Below are 22460 nucleotides of genomic sequence, written 5' to 3'. Positions count from 1 at the left end.
GCTTCAACTATGCAACAGCCTCTTCTCTGACCCAATTTTCCACATAGCAACCAAAGTGCTCTCTTCAAAACATAAATCCAACCGCCTTCCTCCCTGTAAGTACAGCCATGGGAAGCTTCCTCTTAGCGCTGAGGAGAGAACTCAAGCTCTTCACTGGGGACAGCTACATCAGCACAGCCCCAGGTATCTTCCCCAGTGGTTAGGACTCCTAGCTCTCTCCCTGAAGGACCTCTCTCAAATTACAAGGGCCTGTTTCATTTCACTGTCTACATCAGGCTCGTTCCTACATCCACCCTCTTTCAGGAGCTCTTTGCTTTGCTTCCAATACTGTCCCTTCCAGAGGCCACATGGCCGACTCCATCTTGCCATGGGTCTCACTCCCAGGATGCTCTCTGACCACGCCACCTAAAATGAATCTCTAGACACACCCTGCCACCCTGCTACCCTGCCCAACACTAGCTCCCTGCAGAGGCTTCACTGCTGCCTGAAGATCGTGTGTTGTGTGTTCTTAAATTATGATCCAGCCCCTCTTACTAGAAACAGACATACCATCGGCTTGGGATCAGGCAGAAATTCCTAGCATCAAGAGATGTCACATACCAGGTGGCACACAGGGCCTCTAGAAGAATAGCATACAGTAAGTGTTCAATGAGTATTTGCTGACTGAATATTCTATTTTGCATTCTACTCTGAAAAATATACATAATACAAGAGTAGTTCTTTACTGCCAAGGAGCCTAAGTCCTATTTGGGAATACAAACACTTGTAAAGTAAGGGCAATCCGGAGGTAATGTACAACTGGTATGTGCATGTCAAATGGGTAGGGTCGGGCCAGGCAGGGAGAAGAACCTCTGGTGCTCGTGACATAAGGTAGGGAGAGGTGGAATCTGGAGTTGGCGGTGGCAATCATGTGGAAAAGCATTGGCCTCCTGGAAATTACCGAATGCTCATCCCAGAGATGTAAATGGGGTATTAAGAAACAATCAAGAGGAAATCCAACCAGGCCTGGCTCTCCCGGGACTCCTGATCTAGTGCCACCCATGTCCCCACAGTGAGTTATCTAAAGTGTTTAACGTCATACTGCACCGTGATAATCACCCCTCTCTTCCCAGCCTCTGACGGGGAGGGGTGAGTTAAACAATGTTCTTACTCACGCAAGAAGCATGCTTGCTACTTGGGGGATGCAGAATTGGACAAGTCTTTGCATTTGGGAAATGAAACACAAATAAGGCCTCTTCCTATTTATCATACTTACATTTCTAAAAGTTATTACAAACTGGCTGGTTAGATTGCTGCTGGCTTCAGGGGCTATGTACTGAGGGGCAGGCCGGGTGAAGTAATTATTCAGGGGAGAGGAGGACTCGCGATGCACAGCATAATCCTTATGGGCCCTTTCTGAGTGCTTATTTTAGATAACTTTGTTACTAGAAAAAAGGAGCCTAAGAGTGAAGGGCGAGGAAAGGGGTGACCACACAAGCTTTGCCGGTGAAAGAAACCACGTCAACCACATTGCTTTGGGGATTCTTTCTGCGTCTCCACCAGCTCTCCAGCAAGTCCACCTCACCTCAGTGCATGCTCCCTCCCTCGGGTGCTGAGCGTCCTAAATTTCACCACCAGTATTTAATGGACTTTGTATATCAACTTTCCCACTGATTTGGGCTGCCCTGGATATCCATATCCCTATGAACCTCTGAACTGGTTAGGAATGGTGTCCAAACACGGCTGGGGTAACAGCTGCCTTTCCACCTTTTCTCCATTACTGCTTTCTCCAGGCCTCCCCCTCTGTAAAGTCAAACCACACAAAATCCAACTTGTACTTAAAGCAATTAAATGGCAAAATGATCACAATCTTTCTCTGGCTTTATTGTTTTCTCCTTCGTAATTCACAAAAGGTAGAAATCTTCATTTTCTTACTGTTCTTCCTATGTGGGCTGTGGTAGTCTTTAGCCCACGAGTTCATTCGACAAATATTTCCAAACGTGACCCACACGCAGGCCTGCGTGAGGGGCACGGATGCCAGGCACATGGTAAGACCGGACCCTGCCCGGGGCCCAGACTGCAGTGGAGGGGAGGGAAGGAAAAGCGAAGACAGAGGGTGGTAAGAGAGAGCACCAGGCAGTGCCTGCCGCGTGGGTCTTGAGGACGGAACACTGAGGTGCAGACTTGGAGGTGCCCGGAGACCCACTGGCCGACAACCAGCAGTCACGAATTCTGCGTCTCCCCGCTAGGCCCATGGGTTGTGGGTGAAACCCCCAGGTTATGGTCCCAAACCCACAGCTGACATTGTTCAATATCGTCTTCACACATGCTTTAACACTTTGGCTTTCACTTTAAGAATGAGCACAATTCTGATGAATAATGACTGGGCATTCACTTCCGAAGCTTCTTTCTGCCCAAGTGGCACAAGTTGAAAAGATCACTTCGTAAACTGTAACATGTGAGATCAACACACTGGAAGCTCTCACGACCGCGTCTGGGTGTGTCGCCCCTCCCAGACACTTTCCTGCCCTCACGTTAGCTACCAGAGTCAAAACTGAAGCTCTACAGGTATTCCTCACGCAAAAAGTGCAGCCACAATTCCTAGTTTAACAAAAGAGAAAACTGCATGATAATAGTATTAACAATTTCAATTTCATGAAGGTTCTAAAATATTAAAGTAGCTACCATCACCGTTTTGACATACCTTAACACGTCCACAGTGTGTAAACAAAGACAAAGTGACCCATGCACAGTAATCAATGAGAACTTTTAATTACAATAGTGTTACATGTTTACTCTGAATGAAATTCAGCTCATCCTGAAAGTGGGAATTAAAAGCCATCACACGAGATGACTCATCAAGGAGACAGGGACCACAGGAGGGCTGTGAAAGCTGAGAGCTGATGTATCATTTATACGTAATGAGATTCCAGGAGATTACGCTGCTTGGTCCTGCTATACTTCAGGACTTGACTAAGAATTCACCACCCGTTTATTATGCCCTTTTCACAGTCAGAAATACTAAGGGTCTAAATCCTTGGATTTTATGCACCAGCGAAGGCATAAACAGACCTAGATAGTTACTTACTACTAACTGAATTATGGTGAATACTACTATAGTGTTTTAAAATACAAGAGCTTGGTCTTAGCATTAGTGGGAATATGAGGTGAAGAGAAAAAGCTCCAAGCTGCACTCGATCGCTGGGCCCTCGGTCACTAGTTCACAGAAGGGGTGAGGCCATCTGAGTGCTGTATTCCTGGACGCTTGCTTTAGTGTGGACACTCAGTTTTCTGTAGTTGAGCCCAACTGCTCTCTTGACTAACTTAGAAGGCTAGATCAGTTAACGACAGTGTGTATTTCAGAGCATAGTTCTTTTGTAATTATGGAATTATCGTAAGATGGGCTCAAAACTTGTAGTTTTCTGCTACTTTCATACGAATTCTACCCTTGGTAACACCAGAAAGTATAGCAAAAGCATATTCTAAAGATTACTTCAGTTGATCATTAGCATAAATAACTATCAAAGGCATGCAGCAAACACACACATGTAAGATCTTAAAGACAAGTTCTCATCACCTGCAAACTGGACTTTGACTGTAACTGACTGGGTTGAATAGAAGGGAGGTTCCTGGTAATTAAAAATGTACAGTGACAGTCCCATGATAACAAACTTTGCGCGGGTTGCAAACCCATAACCTCTCAGATGCGGGGAGTCACATCGACTGTCAAATACATTTTTACTTAAACCTCCCGGGAGTCCTGCAGGGCGAGCCGGGTCCTCACGATTCCTCCCGTACGCCACTGTCTAACCGCTGGGCACCGTCACTCGACGGCTGCTGTGAAACACAGACTGGCAGAGAGACCAAGCAGAGGGAAGACAGTGGAGAAAGTCCGGCTGCACACAAGGACAAGACTTCCGGGGAAGCTGGGAGCAAAGAAGGCAGGCAGCTTTCCGATGCTCTCTGAACACAGGTCTCAGTACGGGAAAACAAAAGAAAGAAGAACTCTACAGTTTTCAGTCCCATTTTTACATGAAATTAAATATAGACACAGGAAGAAAGTCCTCGCCACGCAGTGAAGCCTCTCAGGATCATTTCCATGGCTAGCAGGAATAATCACGCTTGGGGCAGAGGGTTACGCAGAGTGTTGTAACACAGGGTAAGAACAGCTGTGTGCACCGTCAGCAAAGGGTGTGAAGAAAGTTAGCAATCGGGGATTGTCACCGAAAATGCAGAAAAATGGGTTGCACTTTCAGGACATAACTATTAAAACCTCGCTCACAGAAACAAGCAGGAATATGGGTGGCTACATTTCCTCACAAAACACAGTCCCGGTCTTAGTTCCAAGGCACACAGCCGCAGTCTTGATGTGTTTCCGGTGCGGGGAGCGCCCCGCGAGCACAGTGCCTTCCTCTGCGGGACCTGCCCCCTTCACTTGGGTGCTGCGGGTGCCACCCTCTCCTCTCTCAGGGACAGTCCCAGTGCTGTCACTGTGCCCGGACGGGCGCCTGTCAGGCTCTCAGGGGTCCAGATGTCAGGCACAGTGAACGGGACAGCAGCGCTTTCAAAGGAAAGAGGCTGTCTTCTTCCTCTCCTTTCCTGGCTCACGCACCCAGGGCTTGGAACTGACTCAACATCCGAATTCCCGCAAACTTCACTTTTTACTCCTGGAAGGTCATCCAGGGCGTGCCTCGTAAGAAGCAGGACACCCACACATAGTGTTCCCAGACACAAGATTGGAGACAACTCGACTGTGAAGCAACGTGGGGCACCCTGGCCATCGCCTCTCCATCAGAAGCAGCAACATCTCTGCTGCGGAATGTGCAGAACCCGCCGTGGATTCTCCCCAGCAGGCCTGGGCGTCTTTAAGCAGAATTCCCTACCTCTGAGGCCCTACAAGAAGCAAGAGACTAACAAATTTTTGAAAGTGACAGGTTTTTAAAAAGGAAAAAGCTGACAACAGAAAAAAGGAGAGGAGAGGAAAGAAGGAAAAGAAAACAGAAACGAAGTTCCTAAATGCTTGACACTGGGTACTATGGTGACAGAACTCACGCACCCTAAAAAAGCTACAAATTTATTAGTGTAAATAAAGGAAAATTTAAAGGCATATTTTAATAAATTACGTTAACCTTGTCCTTAGGTTAAGTTAAACACAAAAGTAAACCATCTGATATGCTTAACTTTTCTCTGTTTCTCTGCTAGATCTCCTCCCCTAAGTTAATGGTGGTGGACTGGGGATTTAGCTCAGCGGCACAGCGCCTGTCTGGCAAGTGCAAGGTTGTAAGTTCGATTCCCGGTACCGGAAAACAAAACAAAACAAAAAAAAGTGTTAAAATTAAGTTAATGATGGTGATAAACAGAATTTGACTCAAAAGCAGATTTATCACCTTAGGTCTCTGTGTTTTTGACAGGACTGATAAAATATTAATGGGGCTAGGGGAACTGAGGTAGATCTAAGTTAAATCTAGTGATAAAGAAATGATGTGAACATTTATTCCCTGAAAAAATCTTACTTTAGAGTTAATAGAGGAGGTAACATTTTTTGAAACGAGCAGAAACCAAAACTGAACAAATCCTTTCTCTGGTAAAAATCACAATTGCCAATCAGCAATTATGAAAACAATAACTTTGACCTTCATTCAGCTGTAAAGGTCTTTGTTCACAGTTCTGTTATCAGCTGTATGAATTTTCAGTTGCTATCTCAGTCACAAATTCAGTAAACACAGCGTTGGTCCATACAAGGAACAGTCATTTTAACTGCCTTTACCAGAAAAGGCATCTCAGGCAGTGTACACCACGCTGGCATTCTACACCCTTTTTTTCAAATTCCGCTCAGCACACCTTGGAAGAAACCTTATCATATCTCAAGTAACAACAATGAAAATTTAAAGTGAAATTCAGTCAAAAACTAGAAAAAATTTCAATAAATTATATTAGCAATTCCAGAAAATAGCTAAAAAGTTTTCATAACTTGGATTTTTTTTACAGTTCAAGACTTTACTCTGAAACCTTTTTTTTTCTCATCTCGAGTACATAATTTTATATCCTCCTCTGTGTCTTAGCCATAACATCCACGGACAGGACAGACCCCAGCAGAGAAACCTGTGTGTGCAATTATTGCATTTAGCAGATTCCATGTCTATACTGCCGGTGGGTATCATAGCAAACTGGCAGTGCCAGAAACTGCCACAAAACCCTTCATACCCCACGAGACTGCTTTCGGAAAGCCACTCAGGACACAGCTAGCTGTCAACATCTCTGGGCGTTGTTATGAGCACAGTCACAAAGGACTCTGCCAGCTCACAAAAAGGTGAATATGGGCAGAAACAGGTAGAACGACAAGAATACTCAAACAGAAGAAATAACTTGGCTGGCAATAGACAAAAGCCGCACGGTTCTTCGGCTCTGTTTTACACTAATGCTTTCCTCACTGGTGTAGAGAATATGGGCTCCTCTTGACTGCAGTGTGGGTAGGCATGACCTAGGATTTGGAAATCACACCCTAAACCTCCACATTCCGACCCTTTAGCAGAGGCCTCCATTTCAAACTCCAAGTAAGCTGCATTTAAAACACTATTTAAACGTGCGCTTATAAACCCTTGATGGCCATTATAAACCTACAGAAGGGAAAAGAACAGGTTACCAGGAACAAGCTCCCAATATTGATTTTTCCGCACGCGGTCAGGCATCTCCATTCTGTGTGGCTGCTGTCAAAGCCACTCTTTAACAGCTGGAGTCAAATTGCACTATTTACGGGGAGAGCCCCTGTCAAGTGGACCATAAGCATCCTCACAATACACTATTCAAATGGCACTCTGCCACACAAATTGCTGACTTGATGAATAACCTATGTCAATGACTGAGGCTGACAGAAAAGTTTCATTTTTATGAGAGGTTTTACATGCACACATTAAGTAAGCTTTCTTTGAAGAACTATGAGGCTATATATTTCAGGGCGCTGGACGCTGGAAATAATTAAAATCTGTTTAAACACATCAAGGGAGCTTGACAACATTAATATGGATCTGGTGTTAACGGCATTTGTCACACGGGCCCGGACAGTGTGCCGCCTCCCGCCGGCACACGCAGCACAGTTGGGCTCCGCCAGCCCCCGACCCCAACAGGCGGGTGGGCTCCTTCTGCGTGGACTCACAGGTCGGCACCTGTGCAGACACGGCCAGGCTTTGAGGTCCTGGGAGGAAATTCAGCGTGGCTTCGGTGTGTGGCACACAGCTGGAGGTACGGCCTTACCCCGCCCATCACAGTTTGAGACGGGCCACAACAGGCATCGTATCGCTGTCTCCATGAAGGAGGGGAGTTTTTAATCAGAGAAAGTACAGGGTCACGAGGGGACACTCTCCATGAAGCAGTTATTCAAGGAAGCAGTAAGTGGAGAGATGTAATTAGCATTGCAGCAGCTAGAACTCTAATCCTCAACACTTTCCTATAAGTGCTTCATGAAGAATATCTTTTTGCTCAGCCTGTACTATTTTTGCTCAAAAACTTACCTTCTCCATAAAGTTCAGTAGCTGCAATTGCATGTGAAAGCTTATGAGAAATGGCTACATACTGCCAAAAATTTGTGCCACCTTACAAGGGTTCAAAAGAGCAAGCTCTTCTGTACATTTCTCCCCTAGAACCCATTTTTCTATTCTGGCTTCCTAGAAAGGGTATTATCATTTCAGTGCTAAAGTTTTAAATTGAAATTCATGAAATCAGAACTCTCAAACATTTGAGTCCAATGCTCACAGAGAGAAGTCATTATATTTTCATCGAGTGCTTTCATGTTTAATAATAAGTCTTTATTTTTCAAAACTTACATAAAATTGATGCAAAATGCTTCCCGTGTTAGAAAAATGGTTGTTGGCTCTTTGTTACATGGGAAAAAGATCAGAACTTAAGTTAACTAATGTTCAAAACAGTGAACATTATTAGTCTACATGGAGGATTTATCCTCATGGAATGCAATTGTTTTCAAATACATATTTGTTCTTTTTTGAAAAGAAGTGATTTTGCTAAATAAAAACTAAGGTAGTCTGCATCATGCAATATAGCCACCATGAAGTACTATTTAATACTTTACATGTAAATGTGCAGGTGAAATTTTCAGATATCACTAGATAGGAGCCTCAACAGTCTTATTTCAGTTACTGTGTGTGTCATAAAATATAGGAGAGCTAACTTTTCCCTCTGATAAAGTGTGGGAGAGATGGCGTCCTGTTTTCCACCAATGGTCTCCTGAGGCACCATCTGCGTTTCACAAGGTAGCAGGACAATGGTTCCAGGAGATTTTCCAGCAAATGACACTAAGAGATATCATCCTAGGGTCAGATAACGGTGAGAAGAAAGCAACAATATTTCTAGAAAGCTCAACCAGAATGTGTATAAACACAAATGTATTTTTCACTGCTAGTCAGGTTTGTATGTTGAAGGATGCACATATAAGTGAATTATTTAATGAAAATTCCATTAAAAATATCTCAGTTCAGTTGGGGGCCATAACTCACACATCCATTCTTTTGCAAAAGATCGTTTTTCCAAATGCATATCAATTCCTGCTTTCTGTCAGAGAAAAGACTTGAACTGAGGTCTTTCGGATTACATCCACCCAGTTCCTAGGCTGTTAGGATGGATTGCTGCATTAAAATCTCAGACATGGAGGGAAAGAAGAGGTACTGACTTCACCAGCTTCTCCTGGTACCCCAGATCTCCCCCTCCAGAGAGGTCTGTGGAGACCACTACCTAGAGACTGTTACCTGGCCAACCGCAGTGCAGCACTGGCTCTGGCACTGCCTGTCTATGCAAGGACTGTGGTGCTGGACCACGCTCATTGGGACCAAGAACTATCTACAGTTACATCCGGGGTCTAACAGCCAGCTGAGCAGGAGCGGCAGCACTGATCTGAACTGCAGTGCTTGCTATCTTGTTCTTGGCAAAAGAAAAAAAAACCAAGTTAACCTTGTTCACCATCTTGTTCACCACTGTCCGATACAAATAGAATGCAGACTGCATTTCTAATTTAAATCACTAGTAGACGTAAAAGAAGAGTGTGAAATTGATTTGCATGGTGCTTTTCATTCAACCTAGCCCTCCTGAATGCACTCCGTTAGCATGGTGCTGGCCATGTTTCCAGCTCCGAGCTTGGCTGCTTGGTGGCCACAGGGTGGAGGGTGAAGCTCTGAACAGGAGCAGGGGAGCTGCTGCTCAAAGCTGCTGTCTCCACAAAAATCTGGTAAACTGAAGCACCCCAGGGTGATACAGCAGCCTACCCGTGACAATTAAAATAATCCTGCTTATCCTTGTACTCATTTTACAGACAAGAAATGCAGAAAAGGAATTTAAAACCAATCAATAAGCAAACAGACAAAATAGGTCTTTTCTCCTTAAAATACGATGAACCTACAAAGATTTTTACCATGTAGCGATGATTTTAGCAAAGTCATTTATTCTCTGCTTTAAATGAAATTCCTCCCATTGCAATTTAAACAGGTTCTGTCTTGTTTTTATCCTCAGCTGAATCTAAGAAAAGCAGCTCCCCATCACTAATATGATATTGTATTCCTTTAAATCCTTTAAGACTCTGACCCTTCTCTCCTGCCCCAAAGATTTTTCTTCGTCTAGCTGCACAGATTCAATTCCTTCAGCATTTTAACCTGGACCTGGTTTAAAATGCTTTCTATTGTGTTTGCTGTTGTCTATATGTACTCTTCAAATGTAAGAAGAAAACCTGAACACAGCATTGTAGAAATGTTCAAATATTCCTAACACAAAGAGCTCACGACACAGGCCTGAGGCGCTCTTCTGCTGAAACCGTTTGCTCTGAATATCTCACTGTGTCTTGCTTATATCCATGCACACAAGCCCTGAAAAACAAAGCCACCTTAGGATGTTCTGCTGTCTGGAGGCATTCCCCACCTACAAGAGTGGGATTGAAACCCTCATCTTCAAAGCTGGTATTTTTTTCTTACGTAAACTCATGAAGCAGTTTGCTGTACTGGTCACTAGAATAAAGAACTTACATGCACCTTTGAAATTTCCTGCTTATCAAATTTATAGCTTAAAGAAGATAAAGATCAAGCAATCTCAGCAGCCTAGCCCTCAGAGGAAATGCTAGAAGATGCAACGAAGGGCCTCAAGCTCAGCACTAAAGAAGGGACTGAGAAGCACAAACACGAGTCACTGTAGCAAGCCCCAGCCCTACACAGAGGACGGGGCCATGTGGACAGCGGACAGTGGTCCTGTCTAGTTCACTTCTCCCCCCATGGCACAGATGAAGGCTCGAACGGCGGTCACCCAAGGCAAAGGGCAGCAGCTAGCAAATAAAGTTGAACTCAGCCTAGGAGTTGGAGAACAAGACCCCGGCATTTTATTGCTTCCTGAAGTCAAGAGAGAAACAAAATTACATAAAGAAAATGCAATCTGTCTATCCTATTATCACTACCTAAAGGGTAGCTCTGAGGTTCTCCGAGAAACTGAAAGAAAGAGCAATCAGTTTACCTTCCGAGAACCCAGCTACAAACTTGGCACTTGATGAATGAGCCTGGCTCTTGCAGACCTGGGCGTCTGAAGTGCAGGGTCAGCGATGCTGGCTGTCCCGTCGTCCCACCGCCATCTATGACCTCTGCACATGGGACTCGACCTCCCCCGGCGGGCACAGCACCTACACAAACGCCCTTCTACAATAAGAGATAGCTTTTTAAACACAACATTGTGAAAAGCAGGTTTGGGCCATCTAGAAACAATTGACTAAAGGAGAAAAGAAACAGCTGTCACATACTCAAGGGCTCCAGCACCTGAGGAAGGACAGCAAGAACAGGGCAGGGACTCTGCATGGACAGTGGGACGGGAAACCGGTCCTCAGGGGCGCTGCACTGGGCCAGCCTTGCCCCATGGCGAGGGCGAAGGCTGCGCAGGACTCAGCTTGTGCTGGGCCCTGACCCGTGTGGCCTCGAGGACACTGCGCGGCTGTGCCCCGGCCTTGCTGCAGGGAGCAGGCACTCCTGGTGGAGCTTACCATCTGTACACTCAGTCTGTAGGGTTTGGATAGTGCGGCTCAGTTCTCAGTGGGCTGAGAATCCTGGGCTTGCTGGTGAAATCTAAATCAGGTAAGGCGCACAGCCCAGCCAGTGCCCTGCTCCCTACGCTGCGCCCCAAGCACCGGCTGGGCTTTCCAGCACCTTTGCCTTTGACTAGAGATGCACACGAGAGGTAAATGAGGCTGCAAGAAGAGACTTACTGGTGATACTTAAGTCTCCATGATAACGTGAAATAAAGGACAGCGGCAACAATTTATAATAAAATTAGCAAATCCCTGACTTACAAATCCTGCTTCTAATGCGTCCTTTAAAACTTCCATGAAGAAACACTTGGACTCTTAGGCGAGTATTCATAAAAGTAACATATAAAAGAAGAATAGAGTCATAAAAATAAAATTATCAGCAATAGGGAAGCCACCACACAGAACACGACGTGGACAAAACGCACACAGATTAGACAACACTGAGAGGATGTGTTCACGGGTAAAACCACGCTGGCTATGTGTCCACAAATGCCACGGTCACAGCATGCTGAGGGGTCACCCAAAGAGGTAAGAGTGAAAAGGTGGAAGAGAAGCTCTTAAATAGATCAGATTAAATTACGATCTCAGGTTTACCAGTGCAAGAGATGACGCCGGCCCAAGTTTCCGCGACGCTGGTGGACTTGGACTGAGAGAACAGCGCAAACTCCCGCTGAGTTTCTTGCCGAGGCAGAGAATCAAAAGAATCCTCTGCGCAACAGTCCACTTTTCCTGAAACCTTCTGTTCATTTGCAACACACATTTTAGGAAGAGGTCAAACGCTCTCAAGTGAAAAGTAAAAATGGATCCAAACTACAGAGTATAACTTTTCCTTTCCTTTGAAGACCACTCAGAACTTGGGTTCATCTCGTAACGACTCAGCTTTGAGGTGCCAGATCCTCTCTTGTCAAATGTGCGCTCCAAAAGCGACCGTGGCTCCCGAGATCACCTGGGGTGCAGCCCTGCCTGAGTCCCGACTCCGTCCGGATTTGGGCGCCCAGCATTTTGAGTGCCCACTACTCATGCCCACTGCACAGCAGCTTGGTGTGGTCTTACCTGCCACGGGGCCTCCCCCTGCAGCCCGGGGCAAGCGCCCGGCCCAGGTGGGGGACAGCCCGAGGGTCCGCACTCCACACTTCTGTACGTCCATGTCTCTGAGGCAGCCGGCAGCGCGGGCTCGGGCTTCAGCAGCTGTGAACCATCACGGCAATTAAGAATGATTCTCGCTCTCTCTCCTGTCTCGTGTCTTTCCAAAGTGCCTGGAGAACAAGGTTAGAAATGAACTGTAAACAAAACGTTTATGCTACCAGAATAAAAACACTGAACAGCACGCTCATAAGAGTCCCAACCCCTTCAGTTTACGTGCCTGGAGATCTTCTCGTAACCCCAAAGATAACCCACCGAGAGCTTTTTCTACATTATTCAAACCACCCTCTCCTCAAGGCCGCGATTGTGGACGTGAAAAGCTCATCCTCTCTGGCATGCTCTCGCAGGCACTGAGCCAAGAGACATTCAATAGTTGTTCACAGTCAAATCTCTCACTTTTCATACAGAATGCAAGTGATCAATACAAAGGACCATGGGCTACCTGAGTGCTGTCCCCTGGTGTTCAGCTCTCAAACAACACGAGGCCACAGGCTCTGGCTGGGCCCTTGGCCAGCCGGCCTGCTGCTGTGGCTGACACACCAGGGGAAGGGTCGGGACCTCTGAGGACACAGACGAGGCACCGTGGGGTCCTCGAGTTGGGCGGGGCTGTGTCGTCACCACCACACCCTTGCTCTTTCATCTCTATGTTACTAGGAGGGGGAAACCCTCTCTTTCTGCCATTCTTTAGTTGCGGGGGAGGGGAGGCTGGCAAATCCAAATAAGAGCTAAAGAGACCAATTATAAAATAGAGTAAAATGTACCAGTAAGTGGTTCACGAACAGTTAAGTGTTTTTATAAAATATGGTTCTACACACTCTGGGAAATCTCTGACCCCAGTCTCATGTCCTTTATGAGTTTGCGTCGATCATTAACACCACATTAAATATTAACTTATATCCAAGTGCATAAAAATGCTAGGTGACAGTATCTGGATAAATAATATCAAAAATATACATTTCATTTCATATTGTACCTTTCCTACCAAGGAGGAAAACCTGTATTATTTGCTAGGGAGAAATTAATTCTTATTGATAGTAATAAGAAAATATCAAAGCGATTGCAATAATAAAATGGTAATAAAAGTTATAGACCATTGTGCCTTCAGATAGGAAGGTGGATGGATGGATGGATAGACAGACTTAAGGATCTTGATCACACAATCCTCTCTCTTTTCTCCTCTCTTACACAGCCATCTTTTTTGGCAACTAAGCAGCCACTGCTTGGTCCTTTGGATTTTGAACCAGTAGCAGCTACTGTGCTAAAACAGCAGGCAGAACTTCAGTCCCAGGCCACTTAACCACAGTATTTTCCACTGTAATAGTTCTACCCTCATAATAAGCATCTTTAACTTATAAAACATTCTCCCAGTCTTTAAGGATTTTCAACAAACAAAGCAAGCAGTAACATCAAGAAGATCTTCTCTCTCACTGGGCGTGGTGGCACATGCCTATAATCCCAGCACTCAGAAGGCTGAGGCAGGAGGACTGTTGTGAGTTCAAGACCAGCCTGGGCTACAAAGTGCGCTCAAGGCCAGCCTGAACTGTAGAGCGAGACCCTGTCTCAAAAAGACAAAAAAAATTATAATAATAAAAAGATCTCTCTCAAGAACAGCAACAAGGGCATTTTTTTTCAAGCCAGAGATCACAGTTACTATTGCTTCCCAGAAAATGACGAATTCTGGACTGTGGGGCATTTCCCTTGGGATACCCATTGTCTTCCTGAACATGGTATACATGTATTTCCTTCCCACAGGTTTCCTGTGGTCCCACAAACTATGATAATTTGAAAATATTTGGGGAATTTTCTTGATGGGATTTCCCTGTGTTGCCCAGGCTGGTAAGGAACTCTGGGGGCCAGGGGGTTCTTCTGTGGAAAAGGTGGTGTTACATGTACTGTCACCACGCCCAGCTTTTCAGAATTCTCCAGAAATCACCTATGAACTTTAACGCACGTGTTAAGTGCCTTTTTATGTTGAGTGTATTTTTGTGTGATGTTTTATGCTACACTTACTGTGTGTGCAAGATTATTTCCTGGAGTTTTGGTGATGACGAGCACTTACCTATACACTTCAGCAGTTGTAAACCACTCTTGTCCGTGTGCAGACGACTGATCTCCCTGAGCACCTACTACGAGCCACTCGCTGTGACACGGGGTGAACAGGAAGGGCTCAGCCCCCTTAGCATCTCAGGGTGGCACAGGGGAAGGAACATCTGAAAGATGTTCATTTTTTTACATTTTGGATTTTTTACATTTTGGAACATTTGTGCAGACTTTACCAGCTGAGCATTCCTAATCTAAAAATCCAAAACCTGCTACAAAGCTGAAGCTTTTTGAGTGTGATAGCCTTTGGGGAATCATTTAGGAAGAAGATAAACTGTATCAAAACTCATGCTAATAAAATAATGGAAAATGCAAATTTGGGGGGAGAGTTTATAGGATGGAGAGAAATGTTCTGGCACTCTTTACGTTTCTTCTCAGAGATGTAGAGCGCTCAGTGACAGCTCGTTTGTCGCGGCCTCTGTATCGTCCCTGTCTCCGTTGGTCTGGTCACATGGGCAGTGTAGTTAACTGCTGCTCCTGATCAAGTACAGCGGAAAGCTGTTCTCATTGTCACTGAGTTCCTCTGGAAAGCAGACATTCTCCTGAAATTGGCGGCTGGATCGGGTGATTTTGTCAACGTGCTTTCGAGGAAGTTTCTCGGTCAGGAGGTGGCCCCTCTTTGTCCCGGGCCCACCAGCTCCTTCCAGGTGGTGCCACCCCTGCTGGCTGCTGTTTTGCCCTCCACTCCTCTGCCAGCAGCTGTGCCCACAGAGCCTGCAGGAGCCGTGGAGCCAAGCTCTACAGGACAGGAGCCTGGGGTGGGGTCCAGGTTCTTGGCTTGCGGGCCCCAGGAAGGGGGCCCTTTCTCCCCCGGGTCTTCTAGCACCCTCAGTGCACCAGCAGTGAAAGCAGAAACATTATGGAGCGCACGCCCATTTGCACAGGGAGGTAACGAAGAGGCGGACATTGAGAGTCAGCGCCTGTGAGAGTCCCTGTGCACCCCACACAGTGCAGACCAGGGCGTCTGAGAGCTCTCACCTGCACTCATGGAAAATCAGAGTACAGCTGAGGTGGGCAGCTCACCACTTCCTGTGCTTTTAAACAAATCGACTCTGACCACTCCGAGCACCACACGTGGGCTTCAGCCAGTTCTTTGAAACAAAAACAATACGCATGATTTAAAAATATTTCGTAAGGAATCACGATGGGAACAATTGTTCACAAAGATTTTAGGAGGGGCGGAAGCAGCACCCGCGTTGCTCTAAACATTCGAGCAGAAACATCTTTCAGATGTTCCGAAATCTAAAAATATGAGACAAAAGACTTCTGAAATGCTTCTGCTGACACCCCCGACGGGAGGCCCGCCCGAGCATCAGCGGAGGAGGGAGGGTGGGTGCCGGGCAGCCTCCCTCCCCAGGGCCGGCGCGGACACCGAGCGGCCTGGCCCCTCTGCAGCGTGGCGTGGACACAGGGACGGGGCCCACTGTGTCTCCCAGCTTCACGCCCACCCCGCACACCGCGGCCCTGGGGGACACGATCAGGCCAGGGCTCTCTCCCGCCCCATCAGGCCTAAGCGCTGACGCCCTCCCTGCCCACGAGGCCTGCGCCCCGATCCCACTAGCCGTGCGGCCTTCAGCTAGGCAGTGCACATTCCCCACCGCAGCTTCCCGACCTGTGTCATGGGCACGGTCGTCGTCATTCCTGCAACCCAGGCTCTCAGGAGGGTCAGACTGAGGGCCACGGACAGCGCCTGGGGCAGCGGCAGGCTCTGAGTGTGGGACGCCGTTCAGCCACCTACGTCCAGGTCCCCACTCCCTGCCTGTGGCCACGGTCTCCTCCCTGGCTTCGCTCCTGGCCAGGTGAGAAGCAAGGCCAGCGCGGGGTCAGCCATTTCAGCCCTCAGCTCAGAGCCGGGCAAGGGCACCGAGGGGCAGAGTCCGCTCAGCACCGGGCACTGCCCGCCACGGCCCGACCTGTGATTTCCGTTTCTCCCTTTGGGCTTCAGCTCAGACGCAAAGCCCTGACCTGCGAGCTGTCTTCTCACCAGATTCTCCCAGGGCCTCCTTCCCTCGCTCCCAGTCAGGTTTCCTCTTCCTCCCCTGAGAACAAAGGAGCCTTTCCCCCTCAGGTCTCTGCGCTGTGGGCGTGCCGCCTCCCCTCCTCAGAGCCCTCTCTGGCCAGGCCCTGGCCCTGCTGTGTGGTGCTGTCTGACATTGGGCCGCAGAGGTGGACGGAGGGGAGGAATCGGGATAGCTATTAGGTATGAGGGCGCTCGGGCCAGCTAATTCAGCTGCGCAGTGGACTGCCCAAGACATGGCTCGATTTAGATAAAGCCTCTGATATGATAACAAAATCAGACTGCCTCTACATCAACCTGGATACCTTCAGGGCACAGAACACATTTTTAAAAAGTCCCTGACCAAGGCGACCTTCACCCAGCCTGCACAGCCCGGAGCGCTTCAGAGCACGGCTGGCATTCATCAGCCCTGCCACATCTGACCTTTGCATAGAATCTCGACCTCTGACCTGCAGGATGGGGCGGGGGCATCACCGGGACTGAAACACATCAAGACGCTGACATACACAAGGGTCACAGAGGCGCATTACCCCTGGAGGACATTCACGCTATGGTTTCCTCGATGAGTGCATGCTTGGGAAACGGCCTTTCTTCCAAAAGTGTTAAGGTAGCATCTACTGTGACTAAATGTTAAATTTTCAACCTCATTCTGGAACCAAAGAGGATTCACAAGCAAACTGGGAGGACGATCGCAGAAGAGCATGTTCCGTGTGGTGATGTAGGAAGACACGTGGGGCTGTAAACGTTCGCTGTCCCAGGAGAACCTTAAAGCCATCCCGCCACTATGTGTGGCAAAATGCTATTCGCGCTGCATCGTTTGAATTTTATACCGGGTACGTACTTGTTTAACCTCCAAATGTTTCACAAGCAGACCTCACCCCTCCCGCTCGCACGGAGGGTTACCCACCCACCGGCCACTGCGCATGCTCTCGCTGCACCTTGCGTGAGCGTGCCGCGAGCAGCGCGCAGCTTTTCCCAGAAGGAGCCGGGGATGGAGAGGACGCCCTGGGCCGGCCAGCGGCGCCTTCGCAAGGCGCTGAATTGGGGGCTGGCGGCTCGTGCAGTCTTGCTTGACCTTCTTATTTTTTTTTAATTTTTGTTCTTGAGTGCTTGGAGCAAGAGACCAGGGTGGATCGGGGGCGGGGCAGCATTTGGGTGCAAACAGTATTCTGGGCCGGCAATGTTTTACAAAGGCAGGGGAGGCAGCAGGCCAGGCAGCGAGGCTCCAGCTCAGCGCCCCGTCTGCACGTAGGCATCCAGCTGCGCTCTGCACCCCGCCGGGTCACGGGCTGCCGCTGATGGAGCCCTCCAGGACTGTCACCAAGGCGACAGGCAGGACTCTCAGAAGCACCCCAGGGGCCCCAGGCCTTCCTCAACCCCTGACCGGGAACGGAATGGGCCCACACTCCAGCGACTGCCATGGGGCCCGGCAAATGGACATTGTGCAGGCGGCAGAGACCTCCCCTCCGCCGGCCTTCACCAGGCGGGAGGTGGGGTCACCAGGGGGCCTGAAGGTAGAGTTCTGTGCAGCAGCTGAAAGAAGGGGTCGGGGGGCTACGCACAGCGAAGCTGAGGGGCCACAGCCAGCAGGACCTCAGAGCCACGCAGCACAGAACTCAGCGGCAAACCCTCCCCGAGAGCACCGTGGGCCTGCACCCGCCTTGAGAAGCGAAGGAGGAGCCCTGCGAGCTCCTGAATGCTGCCTGCAGGTCGCGGAGAGTAAGTGGGGGTGGCTGTCAGCTCCGTTCCAAAGCAACAGGAAGCCAGCATGGCCAGGTCCGGGCAGTCCTGCCGTTCGGTCCACAGACCTGTACCTCAAACCCTTTATTCTTTTTTCCCTATTTTATATGTGGAAGTTTTGCCTTTTAACAAAATAACCAAAGGCATATAGGTATAAAGATATGAATATGAATAAATGTGAGGGCTAGTTAGCTATTTAATAATTTTTATAACTTCTTCTGCAGCACAAATTACGGCTTAAAAGTAAATTACATCAAGTCTTTGCACTCCAGTTCTCTTCTTGGAACGTCAACCCATAGATTCCCTCAGTTTTGATCCGTCAGCGTAAAACACAGTTCATTTCCTAAAGTTCCAAGAGCCATTCATTCCTGCTCACGTGGCAATGCGTGCACAGTGACAGCCTGGGCCCCAGGGCCGCGCAGTTCTGAGACTCCTCCCAGCGTTGGAGCATGGCCCTGGAGGCAGGGAACATGCTTGCTGTGGCTGTGAGGGGGACGGGACGGATGGCCAGGCTGTGGCCAGGCTGAGTTGACGAGGCAGAGATTAATGAGCAGCATGATTTGCAGCACACTGGATAAGATCCAGCGACATTCCCACAGTCAGAGTCTCCACTCTGCTCCAAGCCAAGGACGCGTCCTTGGAATTGTTGGCACCTGGTTCATCCCTAGAAGCACAAATCCCTCTCCCATCTGATCCTGACAAGAAAGTTAATGGTAGAGGTTGGACATTATTGATACACTTAGACTCCTATAGCACATCCAGTATCCTGTATCTCTCAGCCAAATCAGAGCCTCCCTTCCCGAGAATAACAATCACTACAGTCCACCGAGCCCTGCTTCCAAGCGCTCCCTGGCAGCTGGCTGCTGGGAAGTTGCCAGGGGACTGAAGCAGGCAGGTGGGGAGGTTCGTTCCCACTGCACCCTGCAGCTGGGAAACCCACTACACCCCAGGTCCACAGCGGGCGCCCGTAGAGGGCATGGCTGGGGCGCAGGGCAGCCTTCGGACGCACGCCCCTTTCCAGGGTGCAGAAAGGGCCCAGAGGCAGGTGCTGCAGAGGCAGGCGAGTCCCCGGGCCACACGCCATGCAGGTGCAGAGTCAGACCCCAGACTGCTGAAAGTGACTGCAGCGGGTCCTTTCCTGAAGAGAGAAAACCCAGGAAGACAGCGACTGCCACAGGAAACAATCAAGGCAGCAAAGGAGGACTTAACTGGTGAAAGTAACTTCATCAGCAGACAATATTTATTTTTATCATTGGACTGAGACTGCATCGATTTTCATCTCTGTTTCTGAGCACCCTGCAAATACCACAGTGATAGGCCTAACGTACATCGCCATGCCAGAAGCGCCAGAGACGCACTGCGGTAACACCTCAGGTACAGCACGCTCACCCTTCCCTGTCTGCGTGTACTTTCCTAGACAGAAGCTAACTGTACACCGTAGGATTTTAAAAGCCTTCAACGGGTATCTAAAGACAATACAGAACCACACTCCCATAAAGTATAATTCTATTATACAACATAGGAAATTCTTCCAATGTTCTTAACTGATAAAGACTGATGAAGCAAGTCCACATCTGAGGAAGTAAATGAGCACAACAGAAACTGCCCTAAGTGGATCATTTCCTCACCACGAAAGAGAAAAAAGTTTGTAAAATTAAGAGATCAAATGAACATTTCTGTAAGATCCTGGAAGTAGAGGTCCGGGCTCAGCACATGGGATGCAGACAACGCTGAGACAGTGCCGTGGGGTGGAGTGCAGAGGCACATGTGTGTTTCCATGCACACGTGTGCGCACAGGTCTGCCAAGGACTTATGTGGAGGTAAAGCATACGTTCAAGGAGACTTACATGCTTCTCTTCAGAGATGCAGTATTAAACTGGATTTAAATTGGTTGAAGATAAAGTCATTCACACTATTATTGTAGCTGCATGCTGATGTTCAAAACACAGGAATTACTGGGAAGGCCGTAGGGGCAGGCCGCCTGGGAAAGGCTGCTGCCGGTTCAGCTCTGCACTGCGCAGTTTCCGCTGCGTGACTCTGCCATGGCCCATGCTGAAAATCTGTCCAGCTAACAAGAGCTCTCAGCCTTCTGCTTGCCAGGAACCCATTATTGGTCTGGGGAAGCTGAAGAGTCCTTTGTGTTGTGTGGTAAATAAAATGCATTGGCTTAAAGGGGTATCAACTATATTGATCACAAACATGTTCATATCACAATCATACACAATCACAAACATGTTCATATCACCATACAAAAATAAATGTAGACACAGCTCTGTATATATTAATATGTAAGAGGGAAAGAGCTGCAGGTATAGCACACCAGCCTTTGGTAACGATCATCTACAAATGCTGGAGTTCCACTGCTTTTCATGAAGGTCTGTAGACCTTCTGAATTTCTGTGATACTTTAACATAACGTGCTTCCCTCCACAATTCAGCGGCATTTACTGCACTCCCAGTGTTGGGCAGCCACCTCTCCCTGGCCTCAACGTGTTTCCATCACCCCACAAGAACACTCCAGACCACAGCACTGCCCCCGAGCCCATCTTCCAGCATCCACAGTCCCCTGTTGTGGGTCGGGCTGTTCTGGGTATTTCATATGAAACGAATCATGCAATATGCATTTTCGTGTCTGACTTCTTCACTTAGCATAGGGTTCTCACAGATCATGCACCAGCACCTCGCTTCTCTCTAAGACAAGGTATTTACTGTATGTCTACATCACAGTTTGCGTACCTAGTCTTCAGCTGATGGGCATCTGGGTTGTTTCTACCTTGGGGCCATCATGAATAGTGCTATGCTAAGCACTTACAGACCAGTTTCTGGGCAGGCTCACCTCTTTTCTCTGGGTGTGCAGGAGTGTGCTGCTGAGACCCTGGCGACCCTGTGTTCAGCTTTCTGAGGAAATGCCTCTCCTGGAAGGACACCGTTTTACATTCCCACCTCCATGTACCACTGTTCCCGTTTTCCACTGCTGCCTTAGCCACTTCCCTCACCACTAAGACTCCAGGAATGGACACCTGTGCATAATGGAGGAGAGGGTTACTTTGGCTCACAGTTCAGAAGTTTCTGCCCGTGTTCCGCATGGAAGAAGGCCTGGCAGAGGAAAGGTGATCACATCTCGGTAGCCAGGAGGCAGAGAGAAGGGAGGAGCTAGGAAGGGAGATGTGCTGTTCCAGGTCACACCGCAGGGAGCCGCCTCTTCGGACCAGGCCCCACCTCCTACCAGCACATGTAGCTATGGGCCGACCAGTGGGTGAATCCACCATGTGTGCAGCTCCATTATGATCCAGTCACCTTCCCAAGGCCCGGCCTCTGAGTGCGGGAGGCTCGTGGCAGACATCTCAGATCTAAACCACAACAACCCCCTAAGCTAACACTTTTCATTCCCACTCTTTTGCATTACCAGCATCTTAGTTAGTGTAACATGCGGTATCTCACTGTGACTTTGACTTGAGTCTCCTGAAAGCTAATGATGACAATGAGCTTTTCCTCTGCTTGCTGTCCATCTGCCCATCTTTTCTGGAGAAATATCTATCCAAGTCCTATGTGCTTTTTAAAATTGGCTAGTTTGTCTTTGCTGTTGTGTACTGGAGTTATTTGTAGGTTACGGGGTCAGACATACGGTCTGCAGATGACTTCCCCATTCTTTAAGCTGTCTTCATATTCTCCATAATGCCATCAGATACACAAAAGTTTTAACATGTTATGAATTTCAGTTTAGTTTTTCCCTGGAGGAATGTCTACTCCAATACCTTTTCCCCTTTTATTGCTCTACTTTCTGTTTTATTATAGTGAGCATGTGATATATATATGTACAGTACATGTGCATATCTTTACACGTATACATCTGTATATATTTACCTCAATATAATTCATGTTCTTCAAGCACTGTGTATTAAGTCTCGTCATTATCACTACCCCAAGAAAACTAAGGCACTGATCAATTTAGTGATTTACCAAAGAGGGCACAAATGAGCAGTGGCAGATTCTCCTGTCTGAAATTCTAGGCAGTTACGCTAGTTCGATAGATTAGAGATGAATAACGAGTCACATGGCACTGTTTGTGCTTACGGAAGCTAAATCCTTTTTTTATTCTCAAGTGAATTTGCTAAATATTTACTGAATGCTTCCTTTGCATTGGTGCTGCGGTTGCCCTGGAAACAGAGCAGCGAATAGACACAACTCTTGTGCTCACAGGGTCTCAGCCTAGAGAGAAGAACAAGCATCCACTTCAGAACTATAAGTCCGTGCAGGAGAGAACTGTGCTATGACAGTGACAGTGAACATGATGCCCTCGCCCTCCTCCCCCTCCTCCCCTCCCCCTCCCTCTTCTCTCTTCTCCCCTCCCCGCCCTCTCCCGCTCCATCTCCAACTCCTCTCTCGCACTCAGGGCCCCGCGGGCCGCCCAGGAATCCCGGGC

General features: G+C 48.0%; 1 protein-coding gene across 4 annotated transcripts in view; it reads right to left on the bottom strand.

Moving 5' to 3' along the window:
* Wdr72 (WD repeat domain 72) overlaps window positions 1-22460 on the bottom strand; it is a 180471-nt gene that overhangs the window by 104793 nt on the left and 53218 nt on the right. For all 4 annotated transcript variants that reach the window (XM_013510272.1, XM_013510273.1, XM_013510274.1 and 1 more), the window contains exon 14: window positions 12092-12294. In XM_013510272.1, coding sequence (XP_013365726.1) covers window positions 12092-12294 — 203 coding nt within the window. The remainder of the gene's footprint in view (window positions 1-12091; window positions 12295-22460) is intronic.

The sequence above is a fragment of the Chinchilla lanigera genome, unplaced genomic scaffold, assembly GCF_000276665.1.
Source record: "Chinchilla lanigera isolate Chin_1 unplaced genomic scaffold, ChiLan1.0 scaffold00008, whole genome shotgun sequence".
Lineage (NCBI taxonomy): Eukaryota > Metazoa > Chordata > Mammalia > Rodentia > Chinchillidae > Chinchilla > Chinchilla lanigera.
Note: the sequence above shows the minus strand (reverse complement) of the source record. Positions and strands in the feature narration are given on the sequence as shown.